This window comes from Pieris napi, chromosome 10 (assembly GCF_905475465.1).
Source record: "Pieris napi chromosome 10, ilPieNapi1.2, whole genome shotgun sequence".
Taxonomy (NCBI): domain Eukaryota; kingdom Metazoa; phylum Arthropoda; class Insecta; order Lepidoptera; family Pieridae; genus Pieris; species Pieris napi.
Window position 1 is genome coordinate 7,689,799 of NC_062243.1, and position 23,654 is coordinate 7,713,452.

Sequence of the window (23,654 nt, forward strand, 5' to 3'; positions counted from 1 at the left end):
TTTTAAAAAATTGTCCTCAGCCTTTTTCAGTGATATCAATTGTTTTTAATTGCACAGACACAAGGTGACATAAACCAAAATCTTAGGGGTCAAGAAATATTGGTTCCATATTTTCATAGAAATTTGGCCAATTTATCTGATTGAACTTATCTTCAGGCTGCGCAGAGCGAAACCACGTTTAGTGTTAAATAATAAATATTTTGTTTATGCCACCTCCAAGTTGAGTTAATATTCCACTGTCTGTGTGTGTATATCTAATTCGCTAAGGGATCTATTAAATACAGGGTCTGAAAAGAAATAAATACTCTGGTAGACGGATACAGATGACATTTAACTTACGACTAGGAAATGGTAATTTGGGGTCTCAACAGATTCATACAAAGTTGCAGACCAATAATTAGTACATAATATTTACAAATTTATTAAACAACATCTAAATACTGAAAAATAAAAGTTGCCATACTATACTATACAATATAAAGGTGCGTACAGACTATGTAACATATTATGTATATAACTTGTGTTTTATAATACGTCCACATTATGTAACCTTGTTATTTAACATTATAACATAAAACAATACTGTACACATTACAATAACAATGCAATATAACAATGTTATATAACCATTGTCGTTTGTTGTTCTCCGACACGAGAGGACGTTTTGCTGGCTGCAGCAGCGACTGTTGTAATTTTAAATAACAAAAGAAAAACAAAAAACGTAGATGCTGCGTTCATTTCAATAACATAACAATATAACATTGTGGTACATATCAATAACATGTTATTATAACATGTTTTATAACATTCAGTGTCCACATTATCGGAAACATGTTGTATTGTAATGTTGTATAACATGTTATATAGTCTGTACGCACCTTTACGCTAAGACGTGCACGTCTACGCGTATACGTGTGCGTACGCGCTGTGTGTTCTTTACGAATTAATACTTTTAATAGCCCCTACAAACATGTAATGATGGCACGAGATCATATCATGAACACCATAACATTTGAAGAGACCCCATACGTAAGTCGCTAAAATCACTAAAACGATATTTCGAGGATTATGCTAAATTGAGATCCTTACTAAGAACCCCCTTAAAATTCTTATCTATTTTGTCCCAATTCTTACCAAATGTATGTAGAAATTTATTCGATTCATTTTCATTTATTGAAATATAACGCTTTACCTAATTCATAGTATTGCACAACTTCCTACGAAATCGGACGTTTCCGTAATAATTCTTCGTATTTGAAGTAAAGATCTCAACTCACCGCGTACACTATAGCAACAGATATATCAATAGAATATCAAGAGAAAAAATAAATGCTTAACAGATCAAAGTTAAATAGCAAAGTCCCATTTAGTTCAAACTACGATTATATACACTTAACAACGGGTATTGACCCAATTAGAACACGACCCTAACAAATAATCAGTGACATCGGCCTTTAAGAAACCGAAGTATCAAAAGACATCCTAAGTAAATTAGTTAAAGATTATTTTCATCATATTGTCCTATGCTATACGATTGTAGGACTGACATTGAAGGAGAAGGACACGTTTAATATTAATTCAATCGCAATATAACGACAATTACAGGAATAAGGATTAAAGTACGGTCGGCAAAATTTCTTAATTTCTTAAAACGTTCAAGGGTTTACGTCTTTAAACAGCGCAAAAAATTCATAGTGGGACCTTTGCCATAATTTTTTTTTTTCTAATCAGGCAAGAATATATCAGCCTTTTACTTTTGTTATTGCGTTTCTATGACGTGTGCTAAACGTTCTTTAAAATTCACACTAAACAGACCTTAAACTTGTATTAAATACTTAACAATATATAGCACATAAATTTGACAAATTGAGAAGTCACTACAATAGGATGTAAACATATATTCAAACTAAATTGTAAACTGTAAAAATATTATACGAACCTAGCTTGTACCATGGATAGTACTTGTTAGAATTTTTGCCGACCGTACATACTAAGGGATTTCTAGATAAAATGTAGAATCGATATTCCGCTATGCAGGACTCAAAAACACTTATTCTACAATTAATTATTTACAAACATAGGTGGGATGATATAAACCTAGTTCACTAATTTATTTCAAGAAAAGAATTTTCTATAATTACCAGGAACATTAAAGGAGTGGAAAAATATTCGAGCTACCAAAGAACTAAGTTTAATATTAAATATGATTAATAATTTAAAACACACATGACAATATCGAAGAAAATTATAAATATTAAAAATGTTCATATCAAACGCTAATCTTATCAAAACATCTGCCAAATAGCAGAATACATCGAACTTTACTTTTTGTATAATCAATGATACTATAAATGCATGAGTGTACTACACTTATGTTACATAAAACATTGTAAAACCGTAAAAGAAAATTAATTTACTTTCTGAAATAATCTTTGGAATAAAATAACGAAACGTTCTAACCCAAATTGCAAGAAAATATCAGTTTTATTCAATATGTTAATTGAACACTCAGTTGCATTTAACACAACCTCGACCGTTAATGTTAACAGTGAAACAATTTTTCATATCTTGTTATAGCAAACTGATCCAATATTTTTCATGGTTTGGACATGGTTCGTGGTTACTTGCAAAACTCTAAAAATACTTAACATATAAAACTGAACTAAGATACTTGAGAAACACAAATATATGAATACTTAAACAAAATTAAATACCAATAAACTGTTGAACTGAAGACCTAAAAGAAGTCCTGCAGGCGAAATACCGATAGTTCAGTTCAGTTGTGCCGCGGCAGCGACACGTAGGCTGGCTCGGGGTCGCGCAGCAGCAGTGGCAGAGTGCGCTTGCGCACGGCCGCGTACAGCGGGCCACCGCCCGCCGGGCCAGCGTCTCATGTTTGTAGCGCCGTGTTTATTTCGCGGTGGATCGTTGACTGGAAAGTTATTTCTCATTTATTTTTTTCCTGACGAGTTATAGTCGTATTTTTAATTAGACGGAGTCTGTCTGACGTTTACGGTGTTGTCAGTTTTTAATGAAATAAAAATAGTGTTGTGACAAAGTAAAAACCCCTGAATGAATGATCGGTGATGGCACTAGTCGCCGCGCCGCGCTTTGTAATAAGACGTCAAAAAAGTGATTGTAGTTACATAGTACCTAACTTATATCAGAGCACTTTTATACAATTTTGAAATAGAAATAATATTCTTTTATTGTTTGAAATGATTAACTATTCACACTCATTGTTCATTCATCTGATTGAACAAGAACTGAACGCATCACTATTACTTTAAATATGGCAACATTATTTTACAAAGTGACATTAGCTACTGTCAGTTGGCTTCGTCTAATTAAAAATACGACTATAGTTAGCAGTGTTTCACCCTATATTTGTTTTGTGATACATTGGCTGCCTATTTAAAAATATATTCGACTTGAGCGACAACTACGCATACGTATGGTTCGATGTAATAATAATAATAATCAGTGGCGCTTCAACCTCTTTAGGTCTGGGCCTCAGATTTCTGAATCTGTTTCATGATCATTTTTCAATTTAATACGCAAGTAGGTGATCAGCCTCCAGTGCCTGTCTCACGCCGTCGACTTTTTGGGTCTAAGACATATCGGTTTCCTCACGATGTTTTCCTTCACCGTTCGAGCGAATGTTAAATGCGCACATAGAAAGAAAGTCCATTGGTGCACAGCCGGGGATCGAACCTACGACCTCAGGGATGAGAGTCGCACGCTGAAGCCACTAGGCCAACACTGCTCATGGTTGGCAACGCTGGATGGTTCGATGTAATACATTTATAAAGAAAAACGTGTATCGGTGACAATATTGCCATTAAAGTTAAGTTTTAAATGAATTATAACTTAAGATAGTCTTTGCAATGGGATATAAATAATCCATTTTAGCCAATGGACTTGTATCTAGGTCATGTCAAATGTCAGCATAAATTAAAAAAAAAATCCTCACCAATTCCTCAATTTGGCGCGAAAGCCGATTGTTCAGCTCTTGGACGACCTGCCTTTGTCCGTCCTTTGCAGCCAGAGCTAACTCCAGTTGGCTGTGTGCCATTTTTGCTTCTGCATCCTGAAACATATGGAAAATTTCAGAAATAATTAAATAAACTTTAATTTACCAATGACAAAAATTTAGGTACATTTGGTTATTATTTTTAAATAGTTTAAAAGCTAATAAAATACCTAATAATTTTCTAATGAATATCAAAGTATTATCATAACGGTCAATCACAGAACATATTTAACTTATAACTTTCGCGTTGCAGGAGTATTCTCGTAAAATTAAATTAAATTTGAATTTAATAAAGTTATTTAGTTTAATTTTATAACAACGCATTATATACAGGTATACATATATTTATAGGGCTTACCTGTTCACTTTTCTTAGATTTCATGGTTTGTGCCAATTCTTCATTCTTCTGTGCCAACTCCGCTTCTAACTGGGCGATGCGCTGTCGCATCTGCTCGACTTCATTCGCATCACCACCTGAAAATATTTTATACAATTTAACATCGGATTTTAATTATTAAAACTATAATTAATACCAAAAATATACAAAGACTTATTTCTTGTCTGTCGTAGGTATTAATTTGACGTTGACAAAATTAACGTAAATTTTGCCATTTCCACTCAATCTTTTCAGCTGTTTCTGTTGTACATATATTATAAATATATAAAAATTTAAGCAACGGTTTCTCGTTTTCAAAAGACGTTTAAAAAGGAATGTTATCGTTTATTTGGATTGCTTGCGTCTTACTACGAAATAACAACACCATCTTAAACATGAATGATGAATTTTAACAAGAATTAGTGACCTGTTACTACACGAGAGAAATTCTACAAAAAGATGATCCGTCACGGTTTTAGATGTGCCTGCCGCACCAATAGCTCACCTTTTCCAGCATACTGTCTCGCTCTAGCCACTTCCTCCCGATATTGGTGGAGTTGTCGCTTCCATTCGTCAACATTCGCCGTGCTCTCCTGTAACGCGGCAGTCAGCCTCAAGTTGTTGCTTTTCAGGGTTGCCAGTTCAATTTCCCACTTCTTTGCATTTCCGGAACTGTAAATTAAAAATGCACATAAAATATATAAAATTAAATATCATATTACCAAAATTTTTTTTAGGCAAATTAAAACAAATTCTAATCATAATCAAAACAAAGGCTAGATAACAAGATTTTACAACGATAATAAACACATGACGAATTTTAAACCAAACAATAATTTAAATTCTTCCACAAAAAAATGCTACGTAGTTAACATAGATGTTCAAAAATGTTCAATTTATATTTGACCGTTAGTAGCGCCTGTTCACGATATTTTCCTTAATGATTAAATTGCACTAATAGAAAGAAAAATCAATCCACGCCCATGTTGGGAATGGCACTCATAATCGCTATACTAACACCGTTCATGTATTAAGAAATCAAAGCTAACCTATTTCTTAAATTACGACAATTGTTAAAACTCATCACTTTGGTCAAGTGTGAAAACTTTCGTTCGCAATATGTATCGTTGCGTAACGTTTACGCGAGTTAGGCACGTAATCATTACGATGTTAACGTTAATAAAAAATATCGTTCCGTCATTTTATTTAAATTCATGAATCAACAGTTTTGATAGATCGAGTCATTCAGAACCTTTATTTAAATACCAATACTTTGTGTCTTATACAAATCTAAACGTAAATGTAAATAAGCACACGTAACGTCTTAAGCTTTGAAAAAAGCTTTGTTCTGGAAGAATATAAGTAGTGAGATGCCAATAGACTTATGTTAATAGAGTCTAGGAACGAAATGTCATACATAAGATTTATAATTTACATAATTCGTTTGGCCTTGACACATTTCCGATTCCACACACATACAGCAGATATGTATCTTATATCACTTTAGCATAGTATATTGTAATCAAAAGATCTTGATAACAACATAAACCTTACATGAAAACAGAATTAAATATATATATATACAATCAGAACTTGCTTAAAACACAATGCAAAAGCTATGCACTATGGCTGTATCATGGTAAGTTAACACCGTTAAGAATGGGCCTGCATTTTCTATTGCAGAATGTTAACAATTTTATTTACAACATATGCAATTATATATATTATATAACTTGCAACAGTTTGATTATAGCCCTTACGTTAAGGACATAAGAACTAAAATCGTTGCGTTAAAATCGAGTGCGTGCCCATCTCGAATAAGAATCTCGATTGTCGAATTTATTGTTCATTGCTCTGATTCTTTTCAAAGCATTGATATAATCGGTAAACTGCTTTTGCAACTGTTAATTAACTGTAAAATGAATTCAAAAATCCAGGCCACCTGAAGTAACCCTAGGCATTAAGACATTTTAAAATATGTATTCTTATACCATATCACATCCAACCGGCGTTACAAAATGCCCCATTACTCGATATAATACGTAGGTATGATGCAATTTTGTTACAAGAGAAAAATTGCTGCTAATCATTAAAATCTACGGAAAACAGATCGTAATATCGATTCCAATTATAGTGTTATATGAGTATTCGCATAATCCTACTCATATATTAAGTACCAACAAGTTTTATAAAGAACTTGCTATTACTACCTTTCGTACCGAAATAAATCTCTGTGAATCTTAAAATCACTGTATCTCAGGAATGCTAACTCTTAGGAAAAAATAATAATAAGTACAATTTTTGTAGAGAATTTTAAGATTTACAACTTTTGCTGGAGATTATTTTTCCGTTTTCGAGACAAATTAAAAAAAAATCAAATTTTGACCTTTGACCCCGAAAAACTTTTGTAGCACACGTAGGATCGATTGGGATTTTTAAAACATTATTTGTAATAGTAAACCCTAGCTCTCCACCAAAATTCGGCTCTCCGGGAATTCTTGTTATTTGACCACTATTATTAAGTCTAAATTGACCGGACTATTAGTACCTTATTCTTCATCAATAGTCGCTATATGCATAAAGGCATATAAGGTTTGACTTTATAGCTACTATATAGTAAATAAAAAAGAATTGTGGAGAAGTGCAAGAGTAGGAAACCAAATGATGATATAAAATAAAAGGAAAGAAATCTGAATATTAATAAAGACAACTTATTACTAACAAACATACTAAAACATGTAAAGATAAAAACATAATTATTAAAAATGATAATTATGAACACAATAACAACATTTCTCAAATATACACTATTTTGATTACTGTAAAATCCTTCTTTATTAATGTTCAGAAGACCATTTATAATTATATATTTTTTAATCATAATTTGTATGTCAGAACTAAACTATGCTGGTTCAATTTACATAATTCTTAGGTCTCTTGGGGTAAAACGAGTAAAGCATAATAATCGAACTTGAGAAAGTGTTTGTAGATTTCTTCCATACTACGATTAATAAGCAATAAATAAGTCTTTAAGGTATGAAGGGCCGTTTAAAAAACCATTTTAGTAATCCGGAGATTCAATTCCTGACGAAAGAAATGTATACAAAATACAATATATATACAAATTCATATGTTGAGTTTTCTTTTTGTTAATTAATTATGCACTCTCTGTAGTTTCTTTATTTATTGTTCCATATTAGGGTTGCCTGGAAGAAATCGCTTGTATAGCGATAAGGCCACCCGTTGCCTAATAACATAATATGTAACCTGCTTTTTTTATATGTATGAATTTGTATATTATGGTAACGAAGTAAACAACATTTTGTGAAATAACAGGCGTAAACTTAAATCTAGTTCTATGCTGTCGTAAATGAAAACTAAAATAGCTAGCTCCTAACTGTAGTTACAATTATAGGTGTTAAATAATCTTGACGAGTAGATAGTAAGATTCTGTTTTCGATATAATTGTATACCTAAGCCTTATCGATTGTTATCGGTTATATTGAGCCAAAAAAAATACATACGCATATATCAATCAGGACGTGTTGATATTAAGATTTTTTAAAATATGATAATGACATTTAGGATATGCGAACGCGCCTTTCAACCCTCGTAGTCTGCTTTGACGTCAAAGGTTTAAAAAGGAAGCCATTTTGTTTACGAATTTAAATGAATGCCCATAGAAATCATAATAAAATGATATCGTTCAGCGATTAAAATAAGATTTAATTATAATCCGACCATCACGGATTACTTCCACTACACCGGCGCTGAATTTAATTATTCCGGCATAATCGTTCAACATCCATCATATTTGGTCCGTATGGAAGCATTATTGGAAAACCCCACTTCTACAATTTCCACGTTATTACTGTATTAGATCGTCGAATGTTTTACATGTAATTTTTGTAAGATTGTTGAGATACAAATTCAAAATTAAGCGCAGATTCCGGTATGTCAAAATCCACTACGGTTTTGACATTAAGGAGTGATACTTAGCGCTTATCCTCGACTCTCGAATCTTACCCTATAAGTTCTAGTCAACGAGTTAAAAATTTATCAGAAATAATATTATTTTATTGGAAACCCTATACCATGAACCACACTGTAAAATAATGATCTATAGATATGAAAAACAAGAGATCTATATAATGTATAAATCGGAGTTTCATTTTTCATAGACAAAATTAGGGCTGAACGTTTCAATTAATATGTACGATAAAAGTTAGTGTCGCGTAGGTGTTGTTTCAGTAATAATTAAGACATTTTACTGCTTCCTAGCGAGTAGACCACTTCAACATTATCCGACACGATAATCGTCTTCCGATACTTTGTTACCAACGCACCCTGAGTATTTTTTGATGTATAACACGCATAGATCCAGAAAGTTTAGAAAAACTTATCGTACCTGGCAGAGTGGATGTCTACTCGCTGGACCAATTAAGTAAATGCCCTTACAAGTCTTACCATCACCCACGCGCAGAGGCTCGCCGAAGACATGGAAGAGTGGAGGGAGTTATGCGGCACCACTGAAGAAGACGGTAATAAATATCTATCTAATTGTTATGTTGCTAAATATATTGTAGATTTTTATATATTCGAGATGGAAATGCATCACCTGCCTAAGTACAGGGATATGTGACATGAGGCTCGAGTCACTCTTGTCTCTCTGCTAGAGAATGTAAGACCATGAACCTTGGGGACAATGTAAGGAAAACCCATTATACTACATCGGGAACTACCACGGCCGGCCAAGGCAAAGATCTCGTTAAAACATAAGAGAGTGATTGTACATTTTAGTTTTTTCTAAGAGTGTCTCATACAGTCAAAGAAAAGGTAAAAACTGTGTGAGAACACACAATTAACACTTCATAGACAAGAGTTAAACTCAAGCTAACTTGACCAGAATTGGTGAAGCCAGCCATTACTTATATTGTTGTTCCGTCTATGGTGTGTAAGGCAACGCTTGATATTTAATTAAAAAGTAATCGTGTCGTATTTAATAAAAACTGTTTTAGCAAATTACTACCAAGTGCCACATATTATTAGGCGTTGCGCTATATTCAGACTGTATAGTTTTTTGCAATATTACTCATGCGTAATAAAATATTATACACCAGTTATACTATCAGATTTTACGGTAATTTTACTATCGGTAATTAAGTCATTTGAGTTACTCGGTCCGGTGGTTAGGTAATTATCGTAACTTTGTTAAGTAAATGCAAAGTTCCTATTAGCAACCAGCTATCGTTTACTAAGGCCTAAGGTAGAAAATTGGGGCACGTATTCTAATTCCTATCTAAGATAACTAGATTTGTGAATAGTTTTTATTATTCTAGAACAGATTTTTTTTTTAATTTTGGTTGGTTTGACTTCGATATTCCCTTCACTCAAAGAAAGTTTCATTAAAATTTTATGAAGTTTGACATTATATGTCTAGCATATCTTGTATTCTAATCAAATACAGTTAGGTCTGGGCATCACATTTTTGTATCTGTTTCGAGATCATTTGTTTTTTTTCTAATATACAATTAGGTGTGCCTTCTGTATTTGTCACACGCAGTCGACTTTTTGGATCTAAGGAATGCCGAGCGAGTGTTAAACGTACACAGCCGTGGTTCAAACCTACAGCCTCAGGGATGAGAGTTGTACGCTAAAGCCAATAGGCCAACAATGCTATTATTATGTGCATGCAATAGGAGGAAAAAATAAGCCTATAAGCCTAAACGCAAAGTGAATTTACTAGGCTATTAACCAAACATAAAATTCGATTTAGGAATCTGAACATCCTAAATATTAAAACGACATATGTCACATCGATTAACAAAGTAAAAACGCCTTTCATTGTACGATATACGATTTAGAGTGAATTGATATGTTTCAAATCCCCGATTGGCATATAAAAGTAGGGATTTATACATGCGTATAAGCAGACAGTGGTGTGAATATAATTTACTTTCATAAGTGAACCATAGTTGGGAAGTGAATTTTTCGTGTCCACAAAAATATGGAAATTTTCGTAAGTAAACTTCTTAATACGAAACTTTTGTGAAAAATTTGAATTTTTTAAAAAGAAAATCACTATTGAAGAAAAAATAATTTTTAAGCTTCCAATTTCTATAAATCTTTTATTAGTAAAAAATAATATATTTCGATACGGCTAAACCGTTAAATTTGATTTCATATTACTTCATGAACGCGGTAATGTTATATGTATTAACATAATCGTATAACGACCACGGATGTATAACATTATGTCTCTTTCACATAATCTGTATCTATAATTTACATAAATATCTGTAATTGAAAACATACGAATTATATTTTGATTTATAGTATCTCATAATATTTTATTATACATATTGCCTAATTTCAATTAAAGTTTTAAGGCGTCGCAGCATTAAAGTTTTATTCGTTATCATTTATCTCATATAAATTTTATCTTAATATTATGTATCATCCCCAATATGCGTTTTTGTATAAATATGAAATATGTATCGACATATAACATAAATAATGTAAAATTCTTTAAGACAAATTTGCGCGCTATCGTGTGTGGCAGAATATGCGAACGATTTACGATTGTATCACCTTAACTTTTTGTACCATATTCTTGCAATAAATAAATTATTATTATTATTATTATAAAATAACTATTTTGAAACGTAAATCATGAAACTATTTATTTTACTGTAATACTAAATCTCTCGTAAGGCATGTCGGCAAAAATCATTAAAAAAGCGTTTTTTTTACGCACAACAGAAGTTCTAAGTGCGGAAACTGAGTCCACAAACCATCAAAGCAAATATGACTTGAGAAGTTGACAGTCCTAAGTCATGAGTGCCTTTAAAATCTATTTCGGGATTATCACCAGATACACTAGCAAGACTTAGTTAGCAACATGAATGTAAATAAAACGATATATAATAACTATAATCATTAGGTATACGAAGTGTTAATCAAAACAATTCAATGTAGTATATAGCGTAAAAAGATTTTGTTAATTTGGTTAGCTCATTTATAATATTCGGAAGTGGCATCGCGTTGATACGCACGCGTTCTGGCGTCACTAATTGTCGGAATAACCAATTAATTCACTATACATCGCCTGACGGCAGCTGACATATTAATTTTACTTCCGTATGCAACATTGTACTGGGCGTACACAAATACATATATAAATTATTAAAAAATAGAGAATATTTACCAGACATATCAAAATTAAGAAGAATTTTTGAAGACGCATAAAACTCAGGAAAATAAGGTATTGACGTAGAATATTTGTTTGCATGTAGCTTAGCTTGCGTAGGTTTTGCGGCTGACAACATGGTTTCGGTTTTAAATCGTAAAAAAATTGCCTCAAACACAATTTGTCATAAAGACATAAAAGAGTACTAGACTTTTTTTTAAATAACGGTGTAATTTTCAAATGCCTGTGGTTAGGTCTACGTTACTTTAGACTGGAAACATAACAGGAAATCCTTTTTAAAATATTTAGATATCAGAAAACGATTCTAAAAAGTCCTTTGGTCCGTACTACTCAAAAACAGTCCTAAAGAAGACTTAGGTAGGAAATCTTTTTGAGTCCTGTTTTCTATACTTTAGTACTTTCACCGGTCCTTCTCGAAATCAATTTAATCCAATGATTCGATAAAATATTTGTAACAAATCATATCGAATCAGTGCGTTTATAACATCGTCAAAGATGTCAAGTGAAATGGCGTAACGCACGCAAATAGGAAATAAACATTTGACGAGGAAACAGGTCGTTAAACATTTTAGTGTTTCGTATAATGGAACTCAAGATCCATACATAATTAAATTGTGTTTTGCCATTTGGAACGCTTGAAATTGTTTTTAAAATCGCAAATCTCGCAATAATTTCTTCATTGGCATATTTTATTTATCAATCTAGATTATACATCGAGAGCTCGTGTCCGTGGCTCCGTTCGCGTTATATTTCTAATTTCAGTTCAGTAATTTCAGTTTTAAAATCTAATTACTGTGTTTTGTTAACAATTTCAAAGTAATTTATTCCTAAAAACTATAATTTAAGTGAGTCTTAAGTGAGCAATTTAATTTTCGATATTAAAAATTATGTATGTTGTACATAGGGGGCATAAGAATTGTATCAAAGCTAAGGCGGCGTAAAAATGGTTGGAAAACACTGATATAGCATTTAAATATAAATAGTATTTCATTAATATTTTAATAAATCAAAAGATTAAATGGAGATCCCATCTAAGAAAAAGCTATAGTTGAAAGAGTTGTTATGTAGTAATGATGCGGTTTTGTTTATCAATCATTAGAAAAAAATTACATAAGTAATCAATAACACTTAAGCGTTAAGTTTCGCACGAGAGCGTAAACTTTCGCGTTAAATTATGCAACGTCATCGTCGTAGCTAGATCATCTCAATGGTAATCATTTACGATTACTTCTATTGCACAGTAAAATCGTGTGTTATGTATAAGTAAGACCAGCGTTCACCTAGTGGCTACAGCCTGCGACTTTCATCCCTGAGGTCGTAGGTTCGATCGCGGCTGTGCACCAATGGTCTTTTTTTCGATGTGCGCATTTAACAGTCGCTCGAACGGTGAAGGAAAACATCGTGAGGAAACCGACTTGCTTTAGACCCAAAAAGCCGACGGCGTGTGTCAGCCACAGGAGGCTGAACACCTATTTGCCTATTTATTAGATGGACAAATCATCAGATACATCTGAGGCTCAGACCTAAAAAAGTTTGTAGCGTCACTCATTTATTTTTTATGTATAAATAATATTTCTGAACTGTGGTAGCAAATAAATTAACGCTTTGTAATATTTATGAATCATTTGTTTTTATTTTAAATCAAGACATAAAAAAATCGCCAATTAAGTTATGGCGAAGACATGGCAACATCTACCTATACGTATAATGTATATATATGTATTTTTCTTCTCAACAGAAATCATTACCACTTTTCGTGCTCTTGGCGTCAGCGCTGGCTCAATATGAAGGCTACGGACTAGAAGGGCATGGATTAGACCAAGGTCTCCAAGGTTACGAAGGGTATCATCACAGGCCCCTGGTGCATCATCAGATACTGGAGCACCATAACGAAGACTATGACGTAGATTATCATGTAAGCGAAATTCGCTGATTATATCGGTTAAGGAAGTTTGTTTTTAATGTGTAATACAAGTATTAAGGTAGCTCGTTACTCACTTTCGATTAGCCTAAAGGTCTTGTCATCAATTCCCATGGCAAAAATGTTGCCATTTAGTAGTCTAGAATCTAGATTATATTAAAAATTCAAACTCATAATAACTTAATTCATATAAGTTAACAAGTACACTTATGAACGTCAGAAAAGAAGTTAGATAATTCTAAATTTACATTTACTACCAGTTCGCAAGTCGAGAGCGTGGAGCGAGCAAGAAAAACTGGCAAGAAACTTTCCGCCATTCTTTTTAATCGCCAAGTATTGAGTCATACAAATTGTTTGAACTGGAGCAAATCAATCCCAAGGATTAGCATCATAAAAAGCTTTATTGTATCTATTTTACCATTTTTATTTCGCAGGCGCACCCAAAATACTCGTTCGACTATTCCGTAAAGGATCCACACACTGGTGATGAAAAAGAACACTGGGAGACGAGAGATGGGGACAAAGTTAAAGGTATAAACATATTTTCTTTTTTTTATATAATAGGGGGAAATAGGCAAGAAAACGGCCCACGTTGCCGGCCTTTTTCATAATTTAGGCCTTAAAATCTAGTAACTACTACAACTTGTGTCTAACGCCATCTAGTGGAATCATGGCGTAACGTATAAATTTTTCAGGCTCCTACACTTTAATGGAAACAGACGGAACAAAACGCGTAGTGGAATACGAAGCGGACGACAAAAACGGTTTCAACGCGGTTGTGCACAGAATAGGTCACCCAAAGGTCGAGGAAGAATACAAAATAGCAAAACCAGTATATGAACCACAGTATCAGGAGGAATACCAGTCGTATGACGGAGGGTTTGTGCCCATCGAAGGATACGAACATAGACATTGAGACACTATAATCTATGATTTCATTTTCCTTGTCTATTACAGTGGTAGGGTATCGGAGCTAACTTCGCGTCTGTGAATACATAATTCACGGACTGACTAATTAATAATAACTTAGGCTTTTTTAAACTGGACAAGCGACCATAACTGCAAAACATATTAGTATTAGTATTACATAAAAAATTGAAAAAATATTGTTTATATTTGTATTACAGATAGTTGAAATATGAAATAAAACATATGAAACTTCTCAATTTGGTCGTGTAATAAATATATAAAGGGTCCAAGTCCAAGGTCTGGGTAAAGTTTTAATATAACCAGTATTATACATTGTTTCATACATTGGTATTTTCCCTAATATAATGTATGAAGTTGTGTAATTTGAACATTGTTTCGCCAACCAACAGTGATATTCAGAACAGGAGTGTCATAAAATCTGCCTATTGTTGTTTTATAGCGAGACTGGTGTTCAATTGTATTGTGATTCTTATAAAATATTATTTTTAGAACTGTATTTTTATTCTTGAATTGATAAGACTGTAGTAATGTAGATATTAAGTAGTGTACAAAATTCATTTATAATAAACCTTTTTATTGTTGTTTTTGTCTATTATTCTATTATGTTTTAAAGAAACTCTTTAGATCAATTTTCGTGCAGATATTAGGAACCGCTTTGCCACACTTACTATGATAGTTCTTAATAATGTTGTTAAGTTTAATATCACATAAATTCTTTAATACTTTATATATATAATTATATATCGTCCATATATTAATAACTACAAAATATAATTTTACAATACCCATGGAAGAAATATGATTCTAAATTTTATATCCTTTCAAAAAATATAATAAATTTTCTTCTAACTGACGAACAATACCAATTAAGATTGGCAGACAGTGTGTGTTGTCATACACGCCAATAAAAATGCTCAAAATTAAAAAAATTACATTATTTATTAACTGCCAGACACATTTTCCGTAATCGATGTCTATGGTGATTGAAACATTGACTAAGAATATCCGCATTCCAAATTCAAATTTCATCAAAATCTATTTTAATCTGTAGGAATCAAAAAGCAATGTTGGTCCCTGTCTACTGTTTACCAATTTGATCTTCCTAAATAATCGTGATAAAAACAATATATAGTATTGTCTTTTATTGACATAACTTTTACACATTTAAAGAAAACACTTTTTTACCAGATTGAAGTTATGTATTATTATAAAATTACAATTATTTTGCATAATTTAAATTTTTTTCCGACGTTTCGCGTGCTTTACAGCGTGCGTCGTCACGGTGACCGAAGACAAAAGGTGTTGAATGTCAAAAAGTATCACAGCTGTAGAAAAAGTTGTGTTATCTGTATCTATTTCCCCGGAGTTGGTATCGATTAAAAGATGGAGAGTTTTGGCAGAAATGGCTCACGGTGTCCTCTATTTTCGCGGATGTTTATCTTGAGATTTTAATTTGGATATTATTGGATCCCAGGTGTTTGACAATTTTAGGCCGTCTTCTCTATTGAAATTGGGGTGTTTTTTTTTTATTTCAATGGCTTCGCGTACCAATCTTGGGAATAATCTTTTTTATTTGCAAATAAATTTACTTAGAAAGAAAAAGCACGCGGAATAATTTAAACTTCTGCAAAATAATTGTAAATTTATAATATATAATAAAATATTAGATTATTAAATATATAGTAAAATTATAATAACTTAAAAAGTGTTTTCTTTAAAAACAATATAATTTTTTTGCTCGCATTCACATGTATGTCCGAGAACCTGTCTATGTATGACACACATGCATTGGATATTTAATGCAAGTAGACCAAAAGGCATATTGTTTTGAGGATAAAGCCGAATTTACATTACGAAACTAGTGTTATGCATGTTGGAATGAGTTTCATGAAAATAGTTGCAGCACGTGTGAAACTACTTTAACAAAAAATAATAGTGTCGTGAAATCAACAGTATCACCAACGACATGGCTCTGTCAACATCAAAGCTTCATTTTGCGATGCAGAACGTCGTGGTACAGATGTTAATATATAAAATTCGAAAATTATATTTTTATCAACTGACCAACGTTGGTTTGCCATTTTGGCGGTCATTTAGCTGCACGATGCACTCAAACACACACGTCTGCCCTGTGCAAATGCTTTCGCGACACTAGTTTCGTGTCGCGTTTTCATCGTGAAAGTAGTTGCGTGACATTAGTTTTACAAAAAATATGCGCATGGCACGAAATTTATCCAGTGTCGCGAAACCGATGCATGCATTATGAAACTGTAAATTTACACGTGAAATTGTTGATGAAATTTATGTCATAAAACTAATTCCGAGCCACTAGTTTCGTAATGTAAATTCGGCTTAATCACACACAGCACTACGCTATCTGGTTTCTACGCTATCATCGTTATAACCACCAAGCTACTAAACTACGTTACATAACGATTCCGTAAGCGATAATTATTTTATGCTTGAGAAATGATAAATGTAGTGTTCGATTGATTAATTACTAACGGACAATGTTTATGTAATGGAAATTATAAGCATTTTTATCGGTTATGCACTCTTTATTATTATAATGAAAAATGATTATCTGTTTGTGTTTTTCTATGTATGTATTAAATATTATTAGCTGTGTAACAAGATTGTATACAGACAGAATACGAAGATTAAGGTTTTTATTAATTTATTACTAAATGTTATTAAAAAGACAATTTTATAATAACATTAACAAAATATGAAAACGTTATGTTTTTATCGAGTATTTATGTTAGTACAGTGCTGGAGGTAATATTTTCGTCTACTCTTAGTTTAGTAGCGACATCGAATGGCAATTCCTTCTTTGCTTGGACTTTAAAAAAAATGTCGGTTCATATAAAAATTAAAATAATCGGTTAAAATGTATAAATACAGTCACTTTAACCAAAAATCGGCCCGATTCAGCTTAAAACGTCACCAGTAACTAATTTTCAGTGGGCCCATTTATCTTGTTGTGGCAGGTCATTGACAAAAAAACAAACATTTATGAAGAAGTTAAAATGTAATAGCTATTAAAAAATTTAATTATGTATAAACAAACGATTCAACTAAATTTCAAACCTTATGTAGACGTTCTAGAGTACTTATAATTTTACTGATTGTCCTACTTATTTATTAATAATATTATATTTTTCAAATCTGTGACGTACCTCTGCGCAAGCGCAAGTCGGAGCTTATCGTTCTCATAGCGAAGCTGGTCCGCAGTGTCGGGGGGCGCAGGCTCCGCGGCGGTGCCCGAAGAGGCCAACGGACCTCGACCCGCACGTCCCACCGTCGCGTATCCACCTCCAGCCTATAAAAAATCATATAAAGTAGTACATATTTCTATATTTTAAGATAACATTTTTATACATAATATATACATACAGAAGTCAATATTTACTACATAAAAATATTTATTTATTATTTTATTTTTTCGTACTCCAAAGACTACTGTTATATGATAACATTGTGTTAGTTACAATATTGTACTAAATATTATATTAGCAGGTTAGCTTTAAGATATTATATTAATGTTATTTCAAAGTTTCATTGCATTCATTGTCAAAGGACTCATATTAGATTCATTAACTAAGAAAATACGAATTATACGCCATCTACATACATAAGAGAAATAGTATGACATGATTTTTTTATGAAGGACCTAAAAAAGATAGTTAGATGACTGAAAGATAGTGAGATTGAATAAGCAATGTGTCAAGGTACAAGCGGTATTTATATACAGACTAATTAGGCCTGCATTCGGTGATTCAAAAGTATATAAATATGGAAATATATACCTGAATGGAAGACGAAACAGAATGCGCTCGCTGGTGTACCATCATTTCATCATTTTCTGGTTTTGGCTGAAATCAAATTAAAGTTATTACAAATATATATTATGGATTTGGTCTGTAGGTACATGCTAAACACCAAAGTATATCTTAGATTAGCTATGATAATTCAAAGTTTATCTCATCAAAATCTGATATCAGAAATGTGTCTTCGACATTTAAATATGGTTTAGTGAGTTTTGCAAGATTATTGACCCCCCCCCCCTCCTCATGAACTCGCCGTAACGTTTTTCAGTACCCAAGTACAGTACTGTATCCAAGTCTAGTAAAGCGTTTCGTGACCACCTAGAGACTCTTTAGTTACTATTATGTGGTGTAAGTAGAAAATAATATTAACAATAACGCGTAATTCAATCCCCGCCCCGCATCGTAACGTTTTACAAAAGGACCCCTCCCCTCCCAAAATTCGTTACGTAATACTTGAACGCTCCCTTAGTAAATAAGTGGTCTTGTTAATAAATTCGCCTTCCGTTAAGATGTAGATGGCTACTAAACGATATTGATCAATTCTATGATGGGGCCGCGACAATCCAAAGAAAAGGCATTACCTGAGCCGGCGGCACAGCGGGCGGTTCGTCAGTAGGGGCTCTAGCGGCAAGTAAGGGACTGGCAGTCGCCGAGGCTACGGGTGTCGCCGCACCTGATCCATTTGTTGTCTTAGGCTGACCACCGCATTGTTGCGCTTGAATCGCTTCTTTCACTTCTTGGAATTTCTCAATAAACTGAAATTATTACAAAACAATTCTTAATACGCATTAGTTTCATTCGAGATCTTGGCTGGTGTGTGTAAAGGTCCGCGGAACGGAAAAATATGGCTTATTTAGCGCAAGTCGTGTAATTGGATCTGTACCTATTCATTTTACTGAAATAGTCTAATAAAGTCATGGTGCAAAAAATGCCTAATGATATATGACCGTGGCTAATATACGTTTACAAACAAGTTCATGAATACGCGCAGTGCTTTGATCACTAACAGTACGTACAATGAAGTTGTTATTTTAAAAGAATAAAATTGTGTATGGAACACTTAAGCAGCATTATCTGAACATATTAAACATAGTAATATATAGTATGTTATAATAGTAAACTATGCTAAATCTAAGCTGTCTATACAATCTTTTCAAGGTCAAGATATGAATTCCCCGGAAACTGTAATTTACATTTATTAATAGCAAACATTATGTCAATAACTTCTAGCCTATTATGATTAGAAGTTTCAAAGTTTTACCTTTCCCAACTCCGCTTCAGACGAAAACCCTAAGCCATAAACAGTATTCGCGCGAACGTCACTCCATTGACCGAATTTCTGTGATGTCTTGGTAAATGTCATGTTCGCTGTAATAGTACTGTTGATCACTGCCTGTAAATAAAGATGAAAAAAAATTAAACCTTACGTCTTGATAATTTCAATTGACAATCAAAATAATTAACTTATTAAGCATTCAATAATGTAGCAAACTTGCAAGGATTTTCTCCCTGTGTTCGTTCTGAAGTTTCATTCACAGTCACAATTTTAATTTATTAAGGTTCAAAAATTAATCATAATAATAATCGAGTGGCGCTGCAACCCTATATGGGTATTGGCCTCGGATTGTGTGCGGTGATCAGCCATCAGAAAAATGCCGTAGATTTTTGGATTGGCGACATGTGGGTTACCTCAAGTTTGCATTCACAATAGGAGCAAAGAGCTAATTTTCACATAGAAAGAAAACTTCATAGGTGTACAGTCGTGATTCGAACGCGGGTCCTCAGGGACGAATGCACTCTAAACCCACTAGGCCAATACTGCCCTTTAAAGTTTACATATTTTTTTACGTACGTACGTACGTTATATGACGTATTCTGTACCACTACTTTATGTTCTACGTTACTATACATTCAAACGGATAGACAATGTAACTTCAAAAAGTCCAAGAAGTAATCGTGTTCATTAAACCCGTGAAAACTTCTAAATACATACATCGATTAGTTACATTTTATTTAGTGTACACATATACTCGTATGTATTCGTACAAGAGTTAATTACAAGACCGACTTTGTTCTTGACAAAGTACTCTCAAAAATGTGCCAAGTGCTCTTGTGAATCCGCGTCAGAAAAAGGCAACATTGATACGAGTTTTACATTTTAATTAAAAGAAATCACAAGACCGTCTTTATTAATTTTCTTTTTTAATAAATGTTTAGTTGCGTCTTTATATCGACGTTAAAAAAAGTTTAAATTTCTTTAATGTTTATACAGTATAAACTCTTTATAACGTCATTCGTTATAAGGCGACCTCTCTATAACGTGAACATGTGGTACTTTTGTGTGGTTTAACACAAACCCCATACATTAATTCACTCTTTATAACGCACAGCCACTCTATTATGAAGAACTATGTTCATATTTAGACATGAACAACATACTTAAGTGTAATTATTTATGTTTTAATATCAGATTCCAAAACTAACCTATTGAGGTGCCGAAATTTCTAAGAAAGACACCTGAGGTCATAAACAGCCTTCTCGCCTTTGTTTTTGTTAATTGCATTAACACGTGTGCCATTATTTTTAGATTACATTGCCTGTAGGAAATTTTGGTCTCAGTTACTAAACGCACCATTGTCACCCATCTATTATATGTATATAAATTATTGTAATTGCTTAAATTTGTATTTTTTCTCTTCCCTCCCTATAACGAAGAAAAATGCTCGGTCCCTTAAAATTCGTTATAAAGAGTTTACACTGTATTTTAAATATTTCAGTAATAGTTTTTAAATTGTAGAGACTAACACTGGCTGGCGTCAAAGAGCAGTGTTGGCCCATGGGTTAACTTTCAAATTATAACAGATATTTCTACCTATATTAACAGTCGGTGAAGAACTACATTAACAAACGAGCATGTCCAGATCTAGAAGAGTCAACTTGTGATAGACAGAGAATACTGATCACCTATATACCTAAAGCAAAATTAGCAATTGAACAAAAAAAAAAGGTTGACCCATGTTAACCTGAAGGGTAAAGAGTTACCATACACACACCTCATTTAAAATCTCACTTCAAAACTTAATTGAGACAATCAATAATCACAGACAGGAGGAAACAATATCATATCTTTGCTTAAAAAATAAAAAAAATAGTGTACCTTTGTTCCTTCTACACTGATAATCCTATACAAGTTCCTAGAGGAATCATAGAAGAATGAAACCGAAACAGCAGCTGAGCTTGCCGACATCCAAGAGCGCTTGGTCTTTGGGTCTATGTGGAACACATGCGCCTTGCACGTGAAGATTGGCTGCTCCCTGCAATTTAAATAATATTTGTTAATTTTTATAATATCTATTTCAAACAAGAAAAAACTGTATTTCTGTGACATAAGGTTTTTCTTGTATTGCAATTTGAATTTTTGTTTGTTGTGATCAAATACAAAATTAAATATTTACAACAATTAAAATATAGATATTACAAGCCTAGAAGCTCGAAACTTGTGTTTTACTACTAACTTAAAAACATAAAAGTTAAATATATATATTGTTAATTTCATGATTTATACATTTAAGAATTGCATTATTAAGCTATTATATTGAAAGACATATGGTTTTTTCTTTTTCAGTAGACATAATAAAAATATACAATATCAATTAAGATTCTAATAATTTGTAACAAAATTTTACAATTTCCAATAGATTGATTGGAGTTAGTTGAGAAAACCAGTTATTAGACTAGTAATTTTGATTGACACTATTATCTAAAATGTTTCAGAAAAATTGATAAAAACATCACTCTAAATAAATTTGATAAGGTATTTATTTGTCACACAAAAAAAATTTTGTAAAATAAATCTAGAATCTTAAATCAACAAATGAAAATTATATTACTTATAATGATGGGTATTATTGCTTAAAATTCAAGTTAAATGTCATGTCAAGAACAACATGTCATATTTAACAATCTTTACCCAAGTTCCAAAACCATTAGCTTCCTCCAATTATTAACATTATAATAGGCCATTACATAATTAACAACTTCCAATTTTGAATAATGTCTAATATATTAATATATCCTTTAGAATGGTATCTAACCAATCATAGTGCATGACAGCAACATATGCCTAAATTCACTGACAATGTCAAAACAAGTGTTAATTACTTTGTAGTACTTAACTAATGATAATATTTATTTTTTTAAGTTTCCATGGAATTAAAGTAACAGCACTCAATACATACATCAAAATGTCCCATATTTATTCAAGCATACATAAGCATATCTAGACCTGAATTTTATTGAAATTATCCAAGTAATAGGTTTAGCACTTTTAAGTATATGAAATAAGTTGGTTCTGTTAATAAATTCATCTGTTATCACGAATCACATTCCATGTTCTCGCTAATGGATAGAATTGCCATAATCATATCTTAACATCATAACTTTGTATGGATACAAAGTGATTTATAAATAGCCAAGTACACACCCTTGTCCTTAATATCGTCGTAAAAGCGTTCATCTGGACTGAACCAATGTTAGAGTGCAATCATTCATACTTAAACGCGAAACTAATAAGTACTCATTTGCAAATAATTTCCCAATAACAATTAATAATAAACTAAGCAATGTGTATTATTTTGAATGCAGTTACAATAATAACTTATAAAAAAGATAAGCCTAAAATAGTCCTTCGCATTGGTAAATTGCATCCCCTCCCAAAAATATCGAAATCCTGCGAAAATAGGTTTTCTATTTTCCATAAAAAAATTGGCAATTCGGGGGTTGTTTATATTGTTATTAATTAAACTCACCCCATTGTTTCTTTTCCAGCGGTCATTGAAACACTTTGTTTTAGAAATGTTCTAAATTCATAATTTTCAATTTATCTCTCTCAGCTACTGAGAAGCTGTCAATCGGCGGTTCAGCATAAACTAAAGAAATTACCATTGTTGCCAGTTATAAGTATGTTATTACTTATTGTAAATTATAATTATTTAGAATTTGAATTTAAGCATGTAAAATAAGGAATAATATATGTTTTGTTTTGGAGCATTTGCTTATTTACCCAAGAGTACATAAATTATTATTTTATTTATTTGTTGTCTTCTCTGTAGTGACATCTTTCGGGGTCATTGTAAATTACTACACTACGTTATATGCGCTACCCTAGATGTCTCTGAAAAAAATGTAGAAGTAAATTTTTATATTATTTTTACTTTTGTACCTACGCGAGTCATCAAAAAATGTTGGTAAAAAAATTTCGTTGCCTATAAACTGGAGACTAAAAACCTTTTCAATCCCTACAGTTTAAGAATAAAGTGAATTGGGAATGTGGATATTGTTAGTAAATATATCAA

The 23,654-nt window shown here is 32.4% G+C and overlaps 2 protein-coding genes across 2 annotated transcripts; one reads left to right on the forward strand and one right to left on the reverse strand.

The window, feature by feature from the left end:
• Positions 1–312: 312 nt before the first annotated feature.
• On the reverse strand, positions 313–23,217 carry LOC125053064 (homer protein homolog 1). The gene is made up of 10 exons (XM_047654261.1): positions 23,109–23,217; positions 21,458–21,614; positions 19,562–19,693; positions 18,882–19,055; positions 18,280–18,345; positions 17,650–17,792; positions 4,915–5,081; positions 4,392–4,507; positions 3,974–4,090; positions 313–2,932 (listed from the first exon to the last, which is right to left on the reverse strand). The coding sequence occupies exons 1-10, from the start codon at positions 23,132–23,134 to the stop codon at positions 2,891–2,893; spliced, it is 1,140 nt and encodes a 379-aa protein (XP_047510217.1). The 5' UTR covers positions 23,135–23,217; the 3' UTR covers positions 313–2,890.
• On the forward strand, positions 10,325–15,052 carry LOC125053065 (adult-specific cuticular protein ACP-22-like). The gene is made up of 4 exons (XM_047654263.1): positions 10,325–10,428; positions 13,358–13,534; positions 13,975–14,071; positions 14,236–15,052. The coding sequence occupies exons 1-4, from the start codon at positions 10,417–10,419 to the stop codon at positions 14,454–14,456; spliced, it is 507 nt and encodes a 168-aa protein (XP_047510219.1). The 5' UTR covers positions 10,325–10,416; the 3' UTR covers positions 14,457–15,052.
• Positions 23,218–23,654: the final 437 nt, after the last annotated feature.